The 22,244-nt window shown below is 46.6% G+C and overlaps 1 protein-coding gene across 1 annotated transcript; it reads left to right on the forward strand.

The window, feature by feature from the left end:
- The first annotated feature begins 6,322 nt into the window (after positions 1 to 6,322).
- Positions 6,323 to 21,964, forward strand: LOC141088514 (mediator of RNA polymerase II transcription subunit 28). The gene is made up of 4 exons (XM_073574639.1): positions 6,323 to 6,750; positions 12,542 to 12,608; positions 14,795 to 14,907; positions 21,676 to 21,964. Exons 1-4 carry the CDS (start codon positions 6,598 to 6,600, stop codon positions 21,871 to 21,873), a joined length of 531 nt encoding a protein of 176 aa, XP_073430740.1. The 5' UTR covers positions 6,323 to 6,597; the 3' UTR covers positions 21,874 to 21,964.
- Positions 21,965 to 22,244: the final 280 nt, after the last annotated feature.

The following is a 22,244-nucleotide window of genomic DNA, read 5'->3' on the forward strand; positions in this document are numbered from 1 at the left end:
ATCCACTCACATGGCCGACATCCCCGAGTCCAAGGCGATCCCGCTGTCCGCGCTCTCAAAGGAGGACATGGTGATGATCTGAAGCATTCCCTGAAGAGCCTCCATGGTTCCGTCACAATCTCCTCTGGTCATTTACATCTCATAGTAACTTGTGTGAGGCACAGGTGACAAGAACCCGCCATCTTGTGCCCACCTTACTAGAGGTGCCCACTGCCCACATATAACAAAGTTGATGGAAACAGATGCCTTCCACTATGATGATTGGCTACCGGCCGCCCGACCACACCCATTTCACAACTAGTCACACCCATGTCCATGCCCCAACCACACCCATTTAGCACTGCTGATCACACTGACTGGTACTGAGGGCACAGTGGCTGGTACTGTGGGCACATTGACTGGTACTGAGGAAAAGAGAAAGAAAGAACAGAGAGAAACAAAAAAAGAACAGAGAGAAAGGAAAAAAGAACAGAGAAAGAAAGGGGATAGAAAAAAAGAACAGAGAGAAAAAAAGAAAGAGAAAGAAAGAGGGGAAAGAAAGAACAGCGAGGGAGAGAGAAAGAGGGGAAAGAAGGAACAAAGAGAGAAAGAAAGAAAGAGAAAGGTGAAAGAAAGAATAACGAGAGAAAAAAAGAAAGAAAGAACAGAGAGGGAGAAAGAGAGGGGAAAGAAAGAACAGAAAGTGAAAGAAATAACAGAGAAAGAAAGAAAGAAAAAGACAAGGAAAGAGGGGAAAGAAAGATTCTATAAAGATACTATACCAGCTCACATTGTAGTGCCCACCTGAGCCTCCTGGTGCAGGACATATCATGATCCACTCACATGGCCGACATCCCCGAGTCCAAGGCGATCCCGCTGTCCGCGCTCTCAAAGGAGGACATGGTGATGATCTGAAGCATTCCCTGAAGAGCCTCCATGGTTCCGTCACAATCTCCTCTGGTCATTTTCCATCACGTCACTTCCGATAGAATGTCATGTGCGAGTTTTCAAGTGCTCCTTGGGGCTCCGCCATATACTCCTGTGTCCACGGGAAAAGTAAGCTCCAGGTCGGGGCAGTGGGGCAGACTCTCAAAATCTGGTCCGGTTGGGAGGTATGAATGCTCCCCATCATACAACTTGTACACACATGGCTCCGCACACCTCATTCACACACTGTTCCGCTTTGTATGCCTCGTACACAAGGCTTCGCTCCGTACACCTCGCACACACAGCTCCATTCAGTACACACATCGTAAACCTCGTGCACATGCGGCTCTGCTCCGTACACCTTATACACACACGGCCACACTCTGTACACCTTGTACACACATGGCTCTGCTCTGTAAACCTTGTACACATGCGGCTTTGCTCCATACACCTCATACACACATGGCTCCGCTCCGTAAACACATGGCTCAGGTCTGTACACTTTGTACACACAGGGATCCGTTCCGTACACCTCGTACACACGCGGCTCCTCTCCGTACACCTGGTACACATGCGGCTTCGCTCCGTACACCTCGTACACACACACGGCTCCGCTCCGTACACGCGTGGCTCCGCTCCGTACACCTCGCACACGTGCAGCCCCGCTCCGTACACCTCGCACACGTGCAGCTCAGCTCTGTACACACAGGGCTCCGTTCCGTACACCTCGTACACACATGCGGCTCCGCTCCGTACACCTCGTACACACACGCGGCTCCGCTCCGTACACCTTGCACACGTGCAGCTCAGCTCTGTAAACACAGGGCTCAGCTCTGTACGCCTCGTACACGCGCGGCTCCCCTCCGTACACCTCTCGCGTGCGCAGCTCTGCTCCATACATCGCGCGCGGCTCCGCTCCGCACACCTCGTACACACACGGCTCCGCTCCGTACACTTCGTACACACACGGCTCCGCTCCGTACACTTCGTACACACACGGCTCCGCTCCGTACACTTCGTACACACACGGCTCCGCTCCGTACACTTCGTACACACACGGCTCCGCTCCGTACACTTCGTACACACACGGCTCCGCTCCGTACACCTCGCACACACACGGCTCCGCTCCGTACACCTCGCACATTCGCGGGTCTGCTCCGTACACCTCGCACACACACGCAGCTACATCCATCCTGTAAACCCCTCCTGACCCCACACATACTTTCCTCATCCAGCACCATGACAACCAGCACAGCAGAGTCCCGCATACAATACAATGATGGCTGTGTGCACAGGACCTGTGATGAAGTCACAGGAGGGGAGGAGTCAGGGGTCACATGATCAGGGGCCTCTACTGAAACCCCTGACTCCTCCCCTCCTGTGACCTCATCACAGGTCGTGTGCGCACAGAGCAGGGATTTATCAGTGAGGGGCTGGCGTTGCGGTGGCCGGTGGGTCTGGGAGGGGGAGGAAAGGGTTGATACATGGGGGCGTGGCGCTATGGTGGCAGATTATAATGGGGCAATTTTCCCTGGGCTGGTGGGCCCCCCCACACCACTGGTCACAGACCGCTCCCGGCACTTTATCCCCCGGAATACTGTGATCGAATGCGATCACAGCATCCTGGGAGCAAGCAGAGGGCTGACAGCCCCTCTGCCTTTGGATCGGAGACCCCCGCGGCGTGACGATCGCTGCTATGGCAATCCGACAACACCCGGGTACCAGAGCTGAGAAACTTCCTGTCATGCGCAGTGCATGATCAGGAAGTCTCTCAGGTCAGTGTGCAGAAAGTGCAGCGCTGACAGCTTCTATAGCATGCAGATCTTCATCTGCATGCTATAGTCTAAGCGATCAGCCTGCAAAAAATGATTGTCCCATGGTGGGACAACATGTAAGAGATAGAATGAAGTAAAAAAAAAGTTTAAATAACTGTAAAAATATTTTTAAAAAATCTATATTCTATAATTGTAAAAATATTTAAAAAATAAAAAAAATCAATATTCTATCACTAAATAAATATTTGAATTAAAAAAATCTAAACAATAAAAGTACACATATTTGGTATCGCTGTGTCTGTAATGACCTCTCCTATAAAACTGTCTCACTAGTTAACCCCTTTAGTGAACCCAGTAAAAAAATAAGCAAAAAACAATGCTTTATCATCATACTGCCAAACAAAGTGTAATAACACGCGATCAAAAAGACGGATATAAATAAACATGGTACCGCTGAAAACGTCATCTTGTCCCACAAAAAAAAATAAGCCGCCATATAGCTCCATCACCTGAAAAATAAAAGTGATAGCTCTCAGAATAAAGCAATGCAAAAATAATAATTTTTTATATAAAAGTTTTTATTGTATAAAAGCACCAAAACACAAAAAATGATATAAATGAGGTATTGCTGTAATCGCACTGACCCAAAGAATAAAACTGCTTTATCAATTTTACCACACGTGGAACGGTGTAAACGCCCCCCCCCCCAAAAAAAAAAAAAGAAATTCACGAATTGCTGGCTTTTGCTCATTCTGTCTCTCAAAAAACGTCATGTGCCAAAAAATGGTCCCGCAAAAAACAAGACCCCACATGACTCTGTGGGCCAAAACATGGAACAATCATAGCTCTCGAAATGTGGTGATGCAAAAATTATTTTTTTGCAATAAAAAGCGTCTTTTAGTGTGTGACAGCTGCCAAACATAAAAACCCGCTATAACGCCTCTTTCACACTTCCTGATATTTCCGGTACCGGAGATGTCAGTGTCCATGTGTGTAATACTTATGGCACACGTGTGGCATGCGTGTGCAGCATCAGTACCACATGGACTGGCACCAGGGAAGAAGCGTTACAGTAAGCATTGTTCCCCGGCGCCGGATGCTGATCTTGTCATTCTCCCCTGCTCTGCGGGCGATCAGCACAAGAAGGGGAGACTGATGAGAGCTATAATCAGCACCCGGCGCCGGGGAACAGCACTTGCTGTAATGCTTCTTCCCCGGCGCCGATGCGTGTCGTATGGATGACATCCATGTGTGTTATGCGTATGCACGTGTGATGGATGTTTTGTGGCCAGCGACGACATTGAAAAACGGACATGTCAGCATGTTTTGCCCATGGACACATGGTCTGTGGAACACACTGACATGTGCACAGAGCCATTCACTTGAATAGGCAAATAGCGCTCCGTTCCTCCTGAGTCTCTTCGCATGGCTGTCCAATGGTATAAAATTCTGTGACATACCCATGGTGTCAATATGATCACTGCACCCCTAGATGAATTCACTGAGAGGTGTAAGTCATAAAATGGGGTCACTTATGGGGGGTTCTGCTGTTTTGGCACCTCATGGGCTCTCCCAGTGAGTCATGGCACCTTCAAACCATAACAGTAAAATCTGGCGCTGCTTCCCTTCTTAGCTCTGCCATGCGCCCAAACAGTGGTTTACCCCCACATATGGGGTATCAGCGTACTCAGGACACATTGCACAATAATTCTTGTGGTCCAAATTCTTCTGTTACCCTTGGGAAAATAAAAAATTGGGGTCGAAAAGATCATTTTTGTGGAAAAAATGATTTTTACATTTTTATGGCTCTACGTTATAAATGTGTGTGAAGCACTTGGGGGTTCAGAGTGCTCACCCCACATCTAGATAAGTTCCGTAAGGGGTCTAGTTTCCAAAATGGGGTCACTTGTGGGGGTTTCCACTGTTTAGGCACATTAGGGGCTCTCTAAACGTGACATGGCGTCCGATCTCTATTCCAGCCAACTTTGCATTGAAAAGTAAGACTATGTGCACACGGAGTTTTTTGCCTCTGCGGATTTTGTAGTGAAAACTGCAGATAAATCTGCAGGATTAAAGTCCTGTGGTTTATCTGCGGTTTTACACCTCATAATGGATGAAAAGAATTGACATGCTGCGGATTGTAAACTGCAGCAAAACCGCGCGGAAAAATCCGCAGCATGTGCACAGCGGTTTCCAGTTTACCATTGAAAGCAATGGTACTGTACAACGCAGCTAAATCTGCTGCGGACCAACAGGACCAGAAACGCTGCGGATCCGCAGCAGAATCCGCACCGTGTGCACATGGCCTAAAACGGCGCTCCTTCCCTTCCGAGCTCTGCCATGCGCCAAAACAGTGGTTCCCCCCCACATATGAGGTATCACCGTACTCAGGACAAATTGCACAACACATTTTGGGGTCCAGTTTCTCGTCTTACCGTTGGTAAAAAAAAAAAAAATTGGATTTGAAGTAATTTTTTTGTGAAAAAATGTAAATGTTCATTTTTTTGAACATTCCAAAACTTCCTGTGAAGCACTTGAAGGGTTAATAAACTTCTTGAATGTGGTTTTGAGCACCGTGAGGGGTGCAGTTTTTAGAACGGTGTCACTTTTGGGTATTTTCTATCATATAGACCCCTCAAAGTGGCTTCATATGTGATGTGGTCCGTAAAAATAAAATGGTGTTGTAAAAAGGAGAAATCGCTGGTCAACTTTTAACCCTTATAACTTCCTAAGAAAAAAAAATTTGCTGCTCCCAAATTGTGCTGATGTAAAGTAAACACATGGGAAATGTTACTTAGTAAGTTTTTTGTGTGCTGTGTCTCTGTGATTTAAGGGCATAAAAATTCAAAGTTGGAAAATTGTGAAATTTTCAAAATTTTTGCCAAATTTCTGTTTTTTTCACAAATAAATACAAGTTATATGAATGAAATTTTACCACTGACATGAAGTACAATATGTCACGAGAAAACAATGTCAGAATCACCGGGATCCATGGAAGCGTTCCAGAGTTATGGCCTCATAAAGGGACAGTGGTCAGAATTGTAAATATTGGCCGGTCATGAACGAGCAAACCACCCTTGGGGGTAAAAATATGGGGGAACCACAGAAGTTCGGATCTCCCCACTTCTCCCTATTGCTGCATTCCCTCTGGATCAGTCCGTCATTGTTACTGTCAGTGACATCTGTGATCTGTATGTCAGCCCTTCTCATGCACAGCACCATGGAACCAATGGTGCTATATAAATAATAATAATTCGTAAAAATACGATGTATGAAAATAGAAACTAATCCGCTCAGAAAGCAGCGGAACGAGATAAGAACCAAACCGCCAGGATTATGGGGTTTTTTGGTCGCTGCAACATTGGAAAGTGGCATCAATAAAAACCCCTGGGGGCAAAGAATAACCCTCAGCCCCCGAAAAATGAGAACTCTACAGGAAAATGGCGACGTGATATGTATCTTATCACAACTGTAGAATATAGACTCCAGTCTGGTTCTTTGACCCCTAAAAAAAGGAAAGGAAAAAAGTTCTGGCTGTTACATCTATGACTGTAGAGCAGTGACTGTCATCTTCTGCTCATGCGCACAAGTGCAGGCCGGGACGGTCCAGCCCTGTATCCATGACTCCCCACCAGTCTGAGCCGCTCGGGCCCTGCTCTCGTTTCCCTGTGCTATGGCGCCATCTGGTGGCTAAAAAAAAAACACGGCTGTAGCTGTTATTCCACGCTTTGCCGCTGTGTGGCGATTCCCAGCTCCGGACATACTTTGTTGTTGGGAAGCACATTCTCTTCCGAAAATAAAGCATTAAAAAAAATCAGTTACCAAATCAATGATGGCGGCGTAGGGCGCATGCCAGTAGTGGTTGTGCAGGAAGACGTCCGGTGACGTCAGTAGCCCTGTTCTGTTCTTCTGTCTCATGGCGTCTTCTCTCAGCGGGATGTTCTCCGGGCAGCCTCCCGGGCCTCCGCCGCCCATGCAGCCTGGAGCAGGGCCTGGCCTGATGTCCACTCCTCCCGGGGCGAAGAACACCAACAGCACCCTGGTGGACGAGCTGGAGTCCTCGTTCGAGGTAGGAACGTGCAGACTGGAAACTGGGGCCGTCCGACTACAACTCCCAGCATTCCCTGATGACGTCAACATGCTGGGAGTTGTAGTTCCACAGCAGCTGCACAGTCTGCACTGCAGATGATGGAGGAGGGACAGGTGTATATTAGTAGTCTGCAGCCTCACTACAAGTCCCAGCATGCACACAGGACACTGGTGCTTCTCTCCCCCAGCTCTGGAGCACTGCAGCCCCCCCACAGCAGCTCTGGAGCACTGCAGCACCCCCCCCCCCCCCAAGCTCTGGAGCACTGCAGCCCCCCCCCCCCAACAGCTCTGGAGCACTGCAACCCCCCCCCCCCCCCCCCCCCGAGCTCTGGAGCACTGCAGCCTCCCCCCCCCCCCCAGCTCTGGAGCACTGCAGCCTCCCCCCCCCAGCTCTGGAGCACTGCAGCCTCCCCCCCCCAGCTCTGGAGCGCTGCAGCCTCCCCCCCCCCCAGCTCTGGAGCACTGCAGCCTCCCCCCCCCCCCAGCTCTGGAGCACTGCAGCCTCCCCCCCCCCCCAGCTCTGGAGCACTGCAGCCTCCCCCCCCCCCCAGCTCTGGAGCACTGCAGCCCCCCCCCCCCCAGCTCTGGAGCACTGCAGCCCCCCCCCCCCCCCCAGCTCTGGAGCACTGCAGCCGCCCCCCCCCCCCCCCAGCAGCTCTGGAGCACTGCAGCCCCCCCGGCTCTGGAGCTGTATACCTAACATCTTGGTCTGAGGGAAGAGATGATTTGTATTTTGCCTCCTCTATGGCAGACCCCGCTGACTTCTGTAACGGCGGCTCCGGTGTATTACCGGGGAGTTAGATGGAGGGGTCTGCATGCCGCCATGTCGGGAACACTGGGGTCTATGCACCACAATAACCAGCATTCCCTCTGTTCTAAGGGTGTGCTCACATTTCGCTCTGTCACCGTTCCTTGTCCCTGTTGGGGCTTATGTCCGAACCTCCCCGAAAAACGGGTTTCGGACGCATGAGCTGACGGGGCCATAGACTATAATGGTGGTGACAGGGCGAGCGTGGGCTCTGACGTGCGTCATTTTCAGGTGTATGTGACTACTGGAGGCGGCCGCTCGGACAGAGGAGACTGTGTCTAGTAGGTGTACACGCCCGAAAATGATGGACGTTCGAGCCCATGCTCGCTCTGTCAGCACCATTGTAGTCTATGGCCCTGTTGGCGAATACGTCCGAATCCTGTTTTGTGGGGGACGGTGAAGTAACCATCGACAGCGCCGCTGACCGGGGGGATAGACGCAATGTGAAGGCACCCTAAGGTATGTTCACACTGAGTGAAAAACAATTGGAAAACTTCCTATTCATTTCTATGGGAAATCCTCTGTGCTGTTCATATGATGAGGGTTTTCCTTTTACAGTAGCTGCTGTTTTCATTTCTATGTCATGAATTGATAGGACACATGAAGATTAGACACGTTGTAATACATCAGAGAAATCTGCTTCTTTCTTATTCTCAAATCCCATTACTGAGACAGGAGAAGACAGTTCACTGTAGAGAGGAGGGGGGGAGGAGCTCTGCCTTTAGCTCCTCCTCCCTCATCTACATAGAATCTTATTGGCACCAACTGTCTTCCGTCTCATTAATGTAACAATGAATTCCGATGTTAACCAAGAATTGATTATTTTTAAAGTGATCAGTCCAGGAGGAGAAGAAATCAGATTTCTCTGAAAACATAGTTGTTGGACTTGTTTCCACTCAAGAAAGTATTGTGTGAACGTGTCCTAATGGTTTCCAGTGGTTTGTTAGGGTGATGCTGGGTGCGGCCACACAGACTTTTTCCATCACACAAGTTGGCGCAGTCTGAGATCGGTTACTGACTTAGTATAAAAGCCAAACCAGAATCTGTTTGCTGACACATGTTTGGAAGGTGTAACTCCACCTCAGTGCAAAGCATGAGATCTGATTTGGTGTATGAGAGGCATCTGACTTGGGTCTACGGGGTAACAATCTCCATGTTTAGAGTGACATGTCTAGAATGCCAGTGTAAGGAGACTTAAAGGCCATACAATGCTCCTGGGAGGTATGTCACTCTCCACAAAGAGAGATGCCACCCTTTAGACCTCAGTCAGAGGCCTCTCCATACAGCAAAATTAGATCTCATGCTTTGCACTGAGGAGGGGTAATATCTCAAAACACGTCTGCAAGTTGAGATTTTGGTTTGACTTTTATCCAAAGTCATATGGCAAGGCTCGTTAAAGGGTCGATACTTAATTTTAGGATCGCTACTTCCAGTAGATGGTGCTAGAGTTCAAGTCCTCTTACTCTCTGAAGAGACAATTTGCATATTTAATTTCCCAGAGGAGCATTGTATGGCCTATAAGCCTCCTTACCCTGGCATGTCGCTCTCCAGGAGGAGAAACAGGGCACTTACATGTAAGTGCAGCCAATTTACATCTATGGTGTCTAACCTGTTAGGAAATCACAACTCTCTGCATGTGAAGATCAGCTCTCCACCCTCCTGTCAAAATCATGGGCGGACATACCGCCGGTTCAACCTGTGCAACTGCACAGGGGCCCAGAGCCTCCAGGGGGCCCTGCAAGGCGGCTAATGAGGAGGGCAATTTGGCCGATTTCTCCAGGCCCGAGGGGCAATGATATGATGGGGTGATGGGGAGAAGGCCGTGATGGGGAGAGGGCAATTATGGGATGGTGGGGGAAAAATGAAATGATGATGGGGTGGTGGGGGAGAATGCAATGATGGTGGTGGAAAGGGCAATGAATGGTGGAGGTGGTGGAATGGGCAATGATGGGAGTGGTGGGGGAGAAAGCCAAAATAGTGGTGGGGGAGAAGAAAATGATGGAGGTGGTGAAGAGGGCAATGATGGCTTGGGGGAGAGGACAATAATGAGATGTGAGGGGAGGAGAACAATGAGGCGTGTGGGGGATTGGGATGGGAGGAAGGGGGACTTATAATTGCCTTAGGAACAGGGGGAGGTGGAGGAAGACATTATTATTATTACTTACTATGTCTAACACAGTCCCTAATTATATAGTGTACTCACTAATTCTGTATAACATCATCCTTAGTTACATAGTTTCCTCTTTTATTATGTATAACACCGTCCCTTATTACGTACCATCCTCTCTAGTTATATATGGTGCCGTCCCTTATTATATACATTCCTCTGCTGTTATGTACAGTGCTGTCTCTTACATAGTGTATTCTTGCCCTCTTTTATTACATAGTCCCCTCTCTTTTTAGATATAAAATGACTGCTGATCGAGGAGCCGGTGACCAGGCTACCAGTCCATCAGCTCCTCCATTAGAAAAGAAGCTTTCCCATGCTCCATCAGCCATCATTGCATTATACAGCTAACAAGACAGGACGGTAAGTAATAAAAAACAGGGCTCTATATAATTCAAAATGCAAGGGACCGTACTGTACATAACGAGAGGGCACACTGTAAGGGACAGCAATATACATAATAAAGGAGATTATGTAATATATATACATGTATGTGTGTGTGTGTGGCTATATACACACGTAGCTTTGACGCCATAAAAGGAGGGGGGCCCAGACACATTTCTTGCACAGGGGCCCCAAGCTGTCAGTGTCCGCCCCTGGTCAAGATCACACCTCACCACTTGTACGCTTGACCCACTCCCGTCCCACCTCATCCCTAACCTTGCCACAGTCTTCATCCCAACTCTAACACACCTCTTCAACCTTTCACTTACAAATGGTGTCTTTCCCTCTTAATGTGTACAAACTGTAAAGCGCTGCGTAATATGTTAGCGCTATATAAAAATAAAGATTATTATCCTTTAAACATGCCTCAATCACACCCATCCTCAAAAAGCCCTCCCTCGACCCATCCTCTGTGTCTAACTATCGCCCGATATCTCTTCTCCCTTATGCCTCAAAACTACTGGAACAGCATGTATATCTTGAACTGTCCTCCCACCTCTCCTCCTGTTCCCTATGTGATCGGTTACAATCTGGCTTCCGACCACATCACTCAACTGAAACTGCCCTAACTAAAGTCACCAAGGACCTACTAACCGCCAAGAGCAAGCGACACTACTCTGTCCTCCTTCTCCCGGACCTGTCTTTCTCCTTTGACACCGTGGACCACTCTCTCCTGCTACAAATTCTCTCATCTCTTGGCATCACAGGCTTGGCCCTATCCTGGATCTCATCATACCTAACAGACCGAACATTTAGTGTCTCCCTCTCACACACCACCTCCTCACCGCGCCCCCTGTCTGTTGGTGTTCAAGGCTCAGTTCTAGGACCCCTACTCTTCTCCATCTACACCTTCAGCCTGGGACAGCTCATAGAATCCCACGGTTTGCAGTATCACCTGTACGCCAATGACACGCAGATCTACCTATCTGGACCTGACCTGACCTCACCTCCTTACTGACCAAAATCCCACAATGTCTGTCTGCTGTTTCAGCCTTCTTTTCTGCTCGCTTTCTCAAAGTGAACATGGACAAAACAGAATTCATCATCTTTCCCCCATCTCACTCTACTCCTACACCAGACCTATCCATCATTGTGAATGGCTGCTCGCTTTCCCCAGTCCCGCATGCTCTGTGCCTTGGGGTCTTCCTCAACTCTGCCCTCTCTTTCAAACCACATATCTAAGCCCTTACCTCCTCATGCCGCCTCAAACTCAATTATTTCCCGGATCCGCGCATTCCTCAACCATGAAACCACAAAAACACTAGTGCATGCCCTTATCTCCTGCCTCGACTACTGCAACCCCCTACTCTCTGGCCTCCCCTCCAGCACTCTGGCACCACTCCAATCCATCCTGCACTCTGCTGCCCGACTAATCCACCTGTCTCCCCGTTATTCCCCAGCCTCCCCCCTATGCCAGGCCCTTCAATAGCTTCCTATTGCCCAGAGGCTCCAGTTCAAAACCCTAACCATAACATACAAAGCCACCCACAACCTGTCTCCCCCATACATCTGTCACATGGTCTCCCGGTACCTAATCGCACGCAACCTTCGATCATCTCAAGATCTCCTCCTCTACTCCCCCCGTATCTTTTTCCCACCACAACCACATACAAGACTTCTCCTGTGCTTCCCCCATACTCTGTAACGCTCTGCCGCAACACATCAGTCTCTCACCAACAACGGAAACCTTCAAGAAGAACCTGAAGAACCACCTGTTCCGACACACAACCAGCACGACCTGCTCTACCCTCTCCTACTGTATCCTCACCCATCCCTGTAGACTGTGAGCCATCGCGGGCAGGGTCCCCTCTCCTTATGTACTTGTGTGTCCCTTGTCTTACAAATGTTTATTATACTTGTCTATATTTCTCATTTCACATGTAAAGTGCCTTGGAATAAATGGTGCTATATAAATGTATATTAATAATGTGTTAGGGCGTGCTGGGAGTTGTAGTTTTGTAACAGCTGGAAATCACTGAAATACGGAAGAAATTGTTAGTGTTTCCAGTACTCGGCGCATTGGGACAACGTCTGGTCTGTGCGCCCTGAGCTATACACAGCATCCCTTACTACAATGTTTCTACTTTAGGGGTGTTTCACCCCAATCCTTCCCTGACTGCCCGGCCGTGCATGGAGATCAGACATGTCCCGTCCTCTTCTGGGTGCTTGCAGGGCAGCCATGTTCCTGCCCACTGTCAGTTTCATGGTTTTCCGCAGCTTGTTGGAGATGGCAGCTGTCACTCACACTTGCTCCACAGAGAAGGACTTCTAGTCGGGGCAACGCTGTAACATGGCCGCCTCAGAAATGGTATAATCCATTGTAGATGTAATTCGTTTTCCTCTCTATTACAGGCTTGCTTTGCTTCTCTCGTGAGCCAGGACTATGTGAACGGCACAGACCAGGAGGAGATCCGCACAGGTAACATACGCCGAGATGCTGAGTCTCTGTCGTTTATAGGGATTTTACTTCTTTTACCAAATTTATCCAAATAGCTCTCCATACAAACCAGGTGATGGCACCATGGCTCAGAGGTCGTTATTACTCATTATTACCTTTTTTGATGCTGCTTTGGCTTTTGTTGTCTAAATTACATAGTGGGGAAAAAAGTATTTAGTCAGCCACCAATTGTTCAAGTTCTCCCACTTAAAATGATGAGAGGCCTGTAATTGACATAATAGGTAGACCACAACTATGAGAGTCAAAATGAGAAAACAAATCCAGAAAATCACTTTGTCTGATTTGGCAAGAATTATTTTTCAAATTAAGGAGGAAAATAAGTATTTGGTCATCTAAAAACATGCAAGATTTCTGGCTCTCATAGACCTGTAACTTCTTCTTTAAGAGGCTCCTCTGTCCTCAACTCATTACCTGTAGTAATGGCACCTGTTTGAACTTATCAGTATAAAAGTCACCTGTCCACAACCTCAAACAGTCACACTCCAAACTCCACTATGGTGAAGACCAAAGAGCTGTCGAAGGACACCAGAAACACAATTGTAGCCCTGCACCAGGCTGGGAAGACTGAATCTGCAATAGGCAAGCAGCTTGGTGTGATGAAATTAACTGTGGGAGCAATAATAAGAAAATGGAAGTCATAAAAGACCACTGATGATCTCCCTCGATCTGGGGCTCCACGCAAGATGTCACACCATGGGGTCAAAATGATCACAAGAACGGTGAGCAAAAATCCCAGAACCACAAGGGGGGACCTAGTGAATGACCTGCATAGAAATGGGACTGCCGTAACAAAGGCTACTTTCAGTAACACACTATACCGCCAGGGACTGAGATCCTCCAGTGCCAGACGTGTCCCCCTGCTTAAGCCAGTACATGTCCGGGGCCGTCTGAAGTTTGTTAAAGAGCATTTGGTTTATCCAGAAGAGTATTGGGAGAATGTCATATGGTCTGATGAAACCAAAGTAGAACTGTTTGGTAGAAACAAAACTCGTCGTGTTTGGAGGAGACTGTATGCAACTCCGCATTCTAAGAACACCATACCTAATGTGAAGCATGGGGATGGCAACATCATGCTTTGGGGCTGTTTCTCTGCCAAGGGACCAGGACGACTGATTCGTGTACACGAAAGAATGAATGGGGCCCATGTATCGTGAGACTTTGAGTGCAAATCTCCTACCATCAGCAAGGGCATTGCAGATGAAATGTGGATGGGTCTTTCAGCATAATGATCCCAACACACACCACCAGGGCAACGAAGGTGTGGCTTCGTAAGAAGCACATGAAGGTCCTGGAGTGACCTAGTCAGTATCCAGGTCTCAACCTCATAGAAAACTTTTGGAGGGATTTGAAAGTCTGTGTTGCCAAGCAACAGGCCCAAAACATCACTGCTCTAGAGGAGATCTGCATGGAGGAATGGGCCAACATACCACCAACAGTGTCGCCAACCTTGTGAAGACTTACTGAAATCGTAATTGGATTTGTTTTCTCATTTTGACTCTCATAGTTGTGGTCTACCTATGATGTCAATTACAGGCCTCTCTCATCTTTTTAAGTGGGAGAACTTGCACAATTGGTGGCTGACTAAATACTTTTTTTCCCTCACTGTTTGTGAAGAACTACAGATCCAATGATTCCTCTTCCACCACACAGACATTTCTTATAGTTAAAAAGTAATTACTCACATAACACAGCTCCGGTACTGAAACTGTTCAGTCTGCTGCCCAGCTTGAGAAACACAATCCATTAAGAGACATGGAGGCTGAGGAGAGATGTGGGATCAGTGGAAATGAGAGGTTTATGATGTGTGACGGCCTGTACTCGATGGTGGGGAGATTACAGCGTACTGGACGTAATACAAGGAGGGAATAAATGCCAGGAGCGTGGAAATGTGACTGCATTTGTGAGAGAGTTTAGATAAATCACCATAAACTCATGTGAGCTCCATTTATACTTTTTTTTTTTTCTGAAAGTGTCCGTTATTCCAGATAGGCACAGAGACGTAGCAGACGGTCCCCTTACTGCTGAAATGTTTTGAAAGCGCTTTACTGCAAATGTCTGTCTACAGCCCCAGCCCAGGGGTCCATGCTGCGTCTGTTATGTGGTAGCACCAGTCTGAAACGTTCCCGGTCTTCTTCTCTCCTCCTCAGGTGTTGAACAGTGTATTCAGAAGTTCCTGGATGTGGCCAGACAAACAGAATGTTTCTTCCTACAGAAGAGATTGCAGCTGTCTGTCCAGAAGCCGGAGCAGGTTATTAAGGAGGTGAATATCCTACTGTGAGGACCATGTCATCTCCTCACTACTCCTAAGGATGATGTCTCCATAGCAAACTGGCTTATCTCAAAGAGGTCTCCAGGACTTAAACCCCATACACATTTGATTAATGTCAGCTGAGCCCACTGATATCTCCAGGATTGTCCCACAGTCTGTGTCTGGAATTCCTCTGACAGTTTGTTGGGGGGGCATAATGAAATGGAAGGTCTGATTTTTGGCCTGCCGATCGCATTGTCTCCCTGAGATAATCTGCAGCCAGACGAGCCAGGCGATGGCTCCCTCATAGAAAACGCGGGACGCGCGCCTCTTGTGTATGAGAGAGGCGGCTGGAATGTCTGCCATCTGAATGATTGCTCAGCCAACAGACATCCAATGTGTTAAACATGTTTAAAAGAGACTGTTGGCGCTGAAGGCTGTTCCAACCATGAACAGGCGCTTGGTGCACCATTGGTGTGGCCAAACAGTTCAGTGCACCTTTTCACATACTTGTTTTCACTTTTATCAGCGCCCTTTTACTGACTTTATAAAGCCAGAGCTGTCAATCAAAATAGAGGGGGTGAAGATGGGGGGGAAACTGCACGGGACTGTTTGCCACATCAGAATAGTCATTCTCTGCTGACAGATTCCCTTTAAACATTCATGACCTGTCCTTAGGGCCCGTACTGATTAGTGCTATGAAAGGGCCAAAGCTGCAGCCCCATTCACCGCCACACTTGTATGTACAGGGCTGCAATAAGGGAGTTGTGCCACTAAGTCTGAGTTCACACGTGGCGTTTTTTTCGCGTTTCCGCGGCGGTTTTAACCGCGAAAACGCGAAAAATAAGCATTCCTATGGGATTCCGCAATGCTGTACTAATGCTGCGGTTTTTACCGCGGCGGAATCGCTTCGTGGTAAAAACCGCAGCATGCTCATTAATTTGCGGAATCACGGCGATCCCGCACCCATAGGAATGCATTATTCCGTTTACTTTCCGCATGTGGCTGTGCACACCATGCGGAAAGTAAGCAGAGCATTTGCGGATGGTACCCACGGTCCGGAGGAGAGGAGACTGTCCTGTAAAAAATAGAATTTAAAAATAAAAAATATTGTTATTCTTACCTTCCGGCGTCCCGCGCAGTCTTCCCGCTTCTCTTCACGCTCTCGTTCCCAGTAATCCTTTGCGAAAATGCCCACGATGGCGTCCGTTCTCGCGGGATCGCGAAGTCTCGCGGTCATTCGCGCGACGTCATCGCGAATGACCGCGAGACGTCGCGATCCCGCGAGAACTGACGTCATCGCGGGCATTTTCGCAAAGGATTACTGGGAACGGATGCGAGGGACGTCGGAGGGTAAGAATAACACCATTTTTTTATTTTTTTTTTACATTTTATCTTTTACTACTGATGCTGCATAGGCGGCCTCAGTAGTAAAAAGTTGGTCACACTTGTCAAACACTATGTTTGATGAGTGTGACAACCTGTCAATCAGTTCTCCAAGCAATGCAACAGATCGCTTGGAGAACGCTAGCATTTTGCAAGCTAATTACGCTTGCAAAATGCTAGTTTTTCCGCGGGAAAATCGCGGGAATTTAAAATGCGATTTTCCCGCGGACTGGAATTCCGGAATTCTCGCGGTAATTTCCGCGAGAGTTCCGGTACGTGTGCACTTAGCCTTACAGGCATAACACGCTATATAAGACATGTGCGGCCCCATCCAGCCCTGCCCAAGAAATAAAACCGTATATCACTTTACCTGGAGGGTTATCTATCTACCTGTGTACCCTAACAGACCTTACTGTAAGACAACATGGTCGCTCAGGTGGCAATAGTATCCATTGTAAGGCTGATGGAGCGCTGTGGGGGAACTAAAGGTTATGTCCACACTTTGCATGTTTGTGGCTGATGTCCCGTGTGGATTTGCATGTGGAAATCCAGAAAGTAATACAGTACCAGCTAACTGACATGATAAATCTCATTTATACAGTTCGGTCCATATATATTTGGACAGAGACAACATTTTTCTAATTTTGGTTCTAGACATTACCACAATGAATTTTAAACAAAACAATTCAGATGCAGTTGAAGTTCACACTTTCAGCTTTCATTTGAGGGTATCCACATTAAAATTGGATGAAGGGTTTAGGAGTTTCAGCTCCTTAACATGTGCCACCCTGTTTTTAAAGGGACCAAAAGTAATTGGACAGATTAAATAATTGTAAATAAAATGTTCATTTCTAGTACTTGGTTGAAAACGCTTTGTTGGCAATGACTGCCTGAAGTCTTGAACTCATGGACATCACCAGACGCTGTGTTTCCTCCTTTTTGAGGCTCTGCCAGGCCTTCACTGCGGTGGTTTTCAGTTGCTGTTTGTTTGTGGGCCTTTCTGTCTGAAGTTTAGTCTTTAACAAGTGAAATGCATGCTCAATTGGGTTGAGATCAGGTGACTGACTTGGCCATTCAAGAATATTCCACTTCTTTGCTTTAATAAACTCCTGGGTTGCTTTGGCTTTATGTTTTGGGTCATTGTCCATCTGTAGTATGAAACGACGACCAATCAGTTTGGCTGCATTTGGCTGGATCTGAGCACACAGTATGGCTCTGAATACCTCAGAATTCATTCGGCTGCTTCTGTCCTGTGTCACATCATCAATAAACACTAGTGACCCAGTGCCACTGGCAGCCATGCATGCCCAAGCCATCACACTGCCTCCGCCGTGTTTTACAGATGATGTGGTATGCTTTGGATCATGAGCTGTGCCACGCCTTCGCCATACTTTTCTCTTTCCATAATTCTGGTAGAGGTTGATCTTGGTTTCATCTATCCAAAGAATGTTCTTCCAGAACTGTGCTGGCTTTTTTAGATGTTTTTTAGCAAAGTCCAGTCTAGCCTTTTTATCCTTGATGCTTATGAGTGGCTTGCACCGTGCAGTGAACCCTCTGTATTTACTTTCATGCAGTCTTCTCTTTATGGTAGATTTGGATATTGATACGCCTACCTCCTGGAGAGTGTTGGTCACTTGGTTGGCCGTTGTGAAGGGGTTTCTCTTCACTATAGAGACTATTCTGCGATCATCCACCACTGTTGTCTTCCGTGGGCGCCCAGGTCTTTTTGCATTGATGAGTTCACCAGTGCTTTCTTTCTTTCTCAGGATGTACCAAACTGTAGATTTTGCCACTCCTAATGTTGTAGCAATTTCTCGGATGGGTTTCTTCTGTTTTTGCAGCTTAAGGATGGCTTGTTTCACCTGCATGGAGAGCTCCTTTGACGCATGTTTCCTTCACAGCAAAACATCCTAAATGCAAGCACCACACCTCAAATCAACTCCAGGCCTTTTCTCTGCTTAATTGAGAATGACATAATGAAGGGATTGCCCACAAATGTCCATGAAATAGCCTTGGAGTCAATTGTCCAATTACTTTTGGTCCCTTTAAAAACAGGGTGGCACATGTTAAGGAGCTGAAACTCCTAAACCCTTCATCCAATTTTAATGTGGATACCCTCAAATGAAAGCTGAAAGTCTGAACTTCAACTGCAGCTGAATTGTTTTGTTTAAAATTCATTGTGGTAATGTCTAGAACCAAAATTGGAAAAATGTTGTCTCTGTCCAAATATATATGGACCAAACTGTACGTTGCTGATCATTTTTGTGCAGAAATTGACGCGTTAATCCGTGTTGTGGAATTGTAGATTTCACTTTCTGCAACGCATAGTCTGAAATCTGTTTCAATTTCCCAGCAAAACAGCTCATGTTACATACTGATAAGATGCAGAAGAATCAAATGCAAATCTGCTATTCATGGAGATATCCTACAGGGATTGTCCAGAAGGATTAGAAAACCATGGCTGCTTTATTCCAGAAACAGCTGTCCACGTTAATTTCCACGAAGCTGAGCTGCAGTACCAGACATTCCTGGCTGACAGATATGACACTTTCTAGAAGAAAGTAGCCATGTATTTTAGATCCTAGAAAACCCCTTTAAATATAACCATAGTAGACATCAGGGCTATGGAGTCGGTAAGCCAAACCTGCGACTCTGACTCCTCAATTTCCCTTACACCGACTCCAACTCCTCAATTTCCCTTACACCGACTCCACGACTCCGACTCCCACATATATTGCTTATATTTAAGTGAAAAATTTATTGTAGTACAATGTGAACATCAGACATTTAATCATTTCTATGATCCAATAATCAAGATATTTAGAACATAATATTTATTGGAATACAACTTTAGAACACAAAAAACTGTAATAAATTGTAAATATGTAATACACTGTATACATGTACATGTATACGGTACAGACCAACGTTTGGACACACCACCTCATTCAGAGTTTTCTTTTCATGACTATGAAAATTGTAGATTCATTCTGAGGGCATCAAAACAATGAATTAACACATGTGGAATTATATAAAGTGTGAAAGAACTGAAAATATGTCTTATATTCTAGATTCTTCAAAGTAGCCACCTTTTGCTTTGATTACTGCTTTGCACACTCTTGGCATTCTCTTGATGAGCTTCAAGTGGTAGTCACCAGAAATGGTCTTCCAACAGTCTTGAAGGAGTTCCCAGAGATGCTTAGCACTTGTAGGTCCTTTTGCCTTCACTCACCCCCAAACCATCTCGATTGGGTTCAGGTCTGGTGACTGTGGAGGCCAGGTCATCTGGCGTAGCACCCCATCACTCTCCTTCTTGGTCAAATAGCCCTTACACAGCCTGGAGGTGTGTTTGAGGCCGTTGTCCTGTTGAAAAATAAATGATGGTCCAACTAAACACAAACTGGATGGAATAGCATGCCGCTGCAAGATGCTGTGGTAGCCATGCTGGTTCAGTATGCCTTCAATTTTGAATAAATCCCCAAGAGTGTCACCAGCAAAGCACCCCCACACCATCACACCTCCTCCTCCATGCTTCACGGTGGGAACCAGGCATGTAGAGTCCATCTGTTCACCTTTTCTGCGTCGCACAAAGACACGGTGGTTGGAACCAAAGATCTCAAATTTGGACTCATCAGACCAAAGCACAGATTTCCACTGGTCTAATGTCCATTCCTTGTGTTCTCTAGCCCAAACAAGTCTCTTCTGCTTGTTGCCTGTCCTTAGCAGTGGTTTCCTAGCAGCTATTTTACCATGAAGGCCTGCTGCACAAAGTCTCCTCTTAACAATTGTTGTAGAGATGTGTCTGCTGCTAGAACTCTGTGTGGCATTGACCTGGTCTCTAATCTGAGCTGCTGTTAACCTGCGATTTCTGAGGCTGGTGACTCGGATGAACTTATCCTCCGCAGCAGGGGTGACTCTTGGTCTTCCTTTCCTGGGGCGGTCCTCATGTGAGCCAGTTTCTTTGTAGCGCTTAATGGTTTTTGCCAATGCACTTGGGGACACTTTCAAAGTTTTCCCAATTTTTCGGACTGGCTAACCTTCATTTCTTAAAGTAACGATGGCCACTCCTTTTTCTTTACTTAGCTGCTTTTTTCTTGCCATAATACAAATTCTAGCAGTCTATTCAGGAGGACTATCAGCTGTGTAGCCACCAGACTTCTGCACAACACAACTGATGGTCCCAACCTCATTTATAAGGCAAGAAATCCAACTTATTAAACCTGACAGGGCACACCTGTGAAGTGAAAACCTTTTCCAGTAACTACCTCTTGTAGCTCATCAAGAGAATGCCAAGAGTGTGCAAAGCAGAAATCAAAGCAAAAGGTGGCTACTTTGAAGAACCTAGAAAATAAGACATACAGTATATTCAGTAGTTTCACACTCTTTTGTTAATTATATAATTCCACATGTGTTAATTCATAGTTTTGATGCCTTCAGAGTGAATCTACAATTTTCATAGTCATGAAAATAAAGAAAACGCTTTGATTGAGAAGGTGTGTCCAAACTTTTGGCCTGTACTGTGTGTGTGTGTGTGTATATAATATAAACACACACACTATGACTTATCTCGGCTAAGATAAACCCTAGACCCTCAGGCTTCATTCACACTATGGGCGTAGCCAGGATCAAACCTAGCGGGGGAGGCAGAATCTCATACTGTTCCGCAGAATTTCATACTGCACACGTCAGCTGCTGCAGAACCTCATACTTCACACCCCTACACTTGAAAATAAAGCCTGCATCTTAAGAAGATGTGATGAATGCAGTCTATTTATTCCAACTATCAGTTGATGTTACTGAAGACGAGCAATGCCTGTCCTGGGCGTCCTTTTGGGCAGCTATGAGATGTACCTGACTGGTGCTAAAAAAAGGAGTGTTAGTCTGTGTGCTATCCAGCTTTCATTCTTTTTGGTACAGATGTGATATGGATAAATGGATATATAGAGCAGATTTCTAATCTACTTTTGCTATTGAAAACATTATCTATGAGCTCGTGATGCGGTTTTTTTAAAAAGCTGATCTGCTTTTGCAACTGAAAAACGTATCCTCAAAAAACGCTGGAAAAACGCTGTGTGTGAATGTAGCCTTAGATCAGGAATAGAACAGCCATTTATAGGACATTTCATAACTTTCCCAAATTCCTATGAAAAAATATTCAGCACATTCTGCATTGAACTACTGTACCCAATTTATTATATATTTTAGGAGTCGGAGGCGGTCCATTTTATACCGACTCCAACAAAATGAGCACCGACCACGACTCCGACTCCACAGCCCTGGTAGACATAACAGCAAACCTCCTCCTGCCAGGAAGCATTGTTTGCTGTTTGCCATCATCAAACCCTTGCTACAATATAAATTGCCTTTTTTTTTTTCTACATTTGCTCCTGATAGGATGTGACAGAACTGAGGAGCGAGCTGCAGAGGAAGGAAGCGCTCATTCAGAAGCACCTGGCTAAGCTACGGAGCTGGCAGCAAGTCCTAGAGGAGATTAATGGTCCGCCTAAGAAGCCAAGCGAAATGCCACAAGGGCCTCTGGCATTCCTGGAGCAAGCCTCTGCCAATATCCCTGCGCCAATGAAGCAGACGTGACCTGAAGGACAAATTGTAAAGAATATTTTTGTTTGTTTTTTTTTATACTATATTTTGGAAAGGGGAGTCAATTAAAAAATGCTTCTATAAACTGGTGTATTTCAGTGTTTCTTAATGTTTCCAAGTGTCAGATTCAAAAAAGCTAAAATACTCTGTCCTGCGCAGTAAGCGTCACATGTATGACGGGCAGAGAACTGAGGTGGTGCAAAAATAATAGAAGTGTCCATCTGAGTACATGATAGAGAAAGGAAAGCGTACCTTGCGCAGATCGTAGTAAGAAAAAACAGAGTTTGGGTTGTTTTTTACCTGAGCCTGTTGTGTCAGAGCAGGCACAGCGCTGAGGAATAATGAGGCGATTCTGATTTTCTGTT

This window comes from Dendrobates tinctorius, unplaced genomic scaffold (assembly GCF_039654945.1).
Source record: "Dendrobates tinctorius isolate UK_male_01 unplaced genomic scaffold, ASM3965494v1 ptg000039l, whole genome shotgun sequence".
Lineage (NCBI taxonomy): Eukaryota > Metazoa > Chordata > Amphibia > Anura > Dendrobatidae > Dendrobates > Dendrobates tinctorius.

What these genes read in the sequence shown, in the direction of transcription:
- LOC141088514 (XM_073574639.1), top strand. Translation starts at nt 6,598, where the DNA reads ATGGCGTCTTCTCTCAGCGGGATGTTCTCCGGGCAGCCTCCCGGGCCT. An exon ending in AGCTGGAGTCCTCGTTCGAG is followed by an intron (nt 6,751 to 12,541) that starts GTAGGAACGTGC and finishes TCTCTATTACAG; the next exon opens with GCTTGCTTTGCTTCTCTCGT. An exon ending in CCAGGAGGAGATCCGCACAG is followed by an intron (nt 12,609 to 14,794) that starts GTAACATACGCC and finishes TCTCCTCCTCAG; the next exon opens with GTGTTGAACAGTGTATTCAG.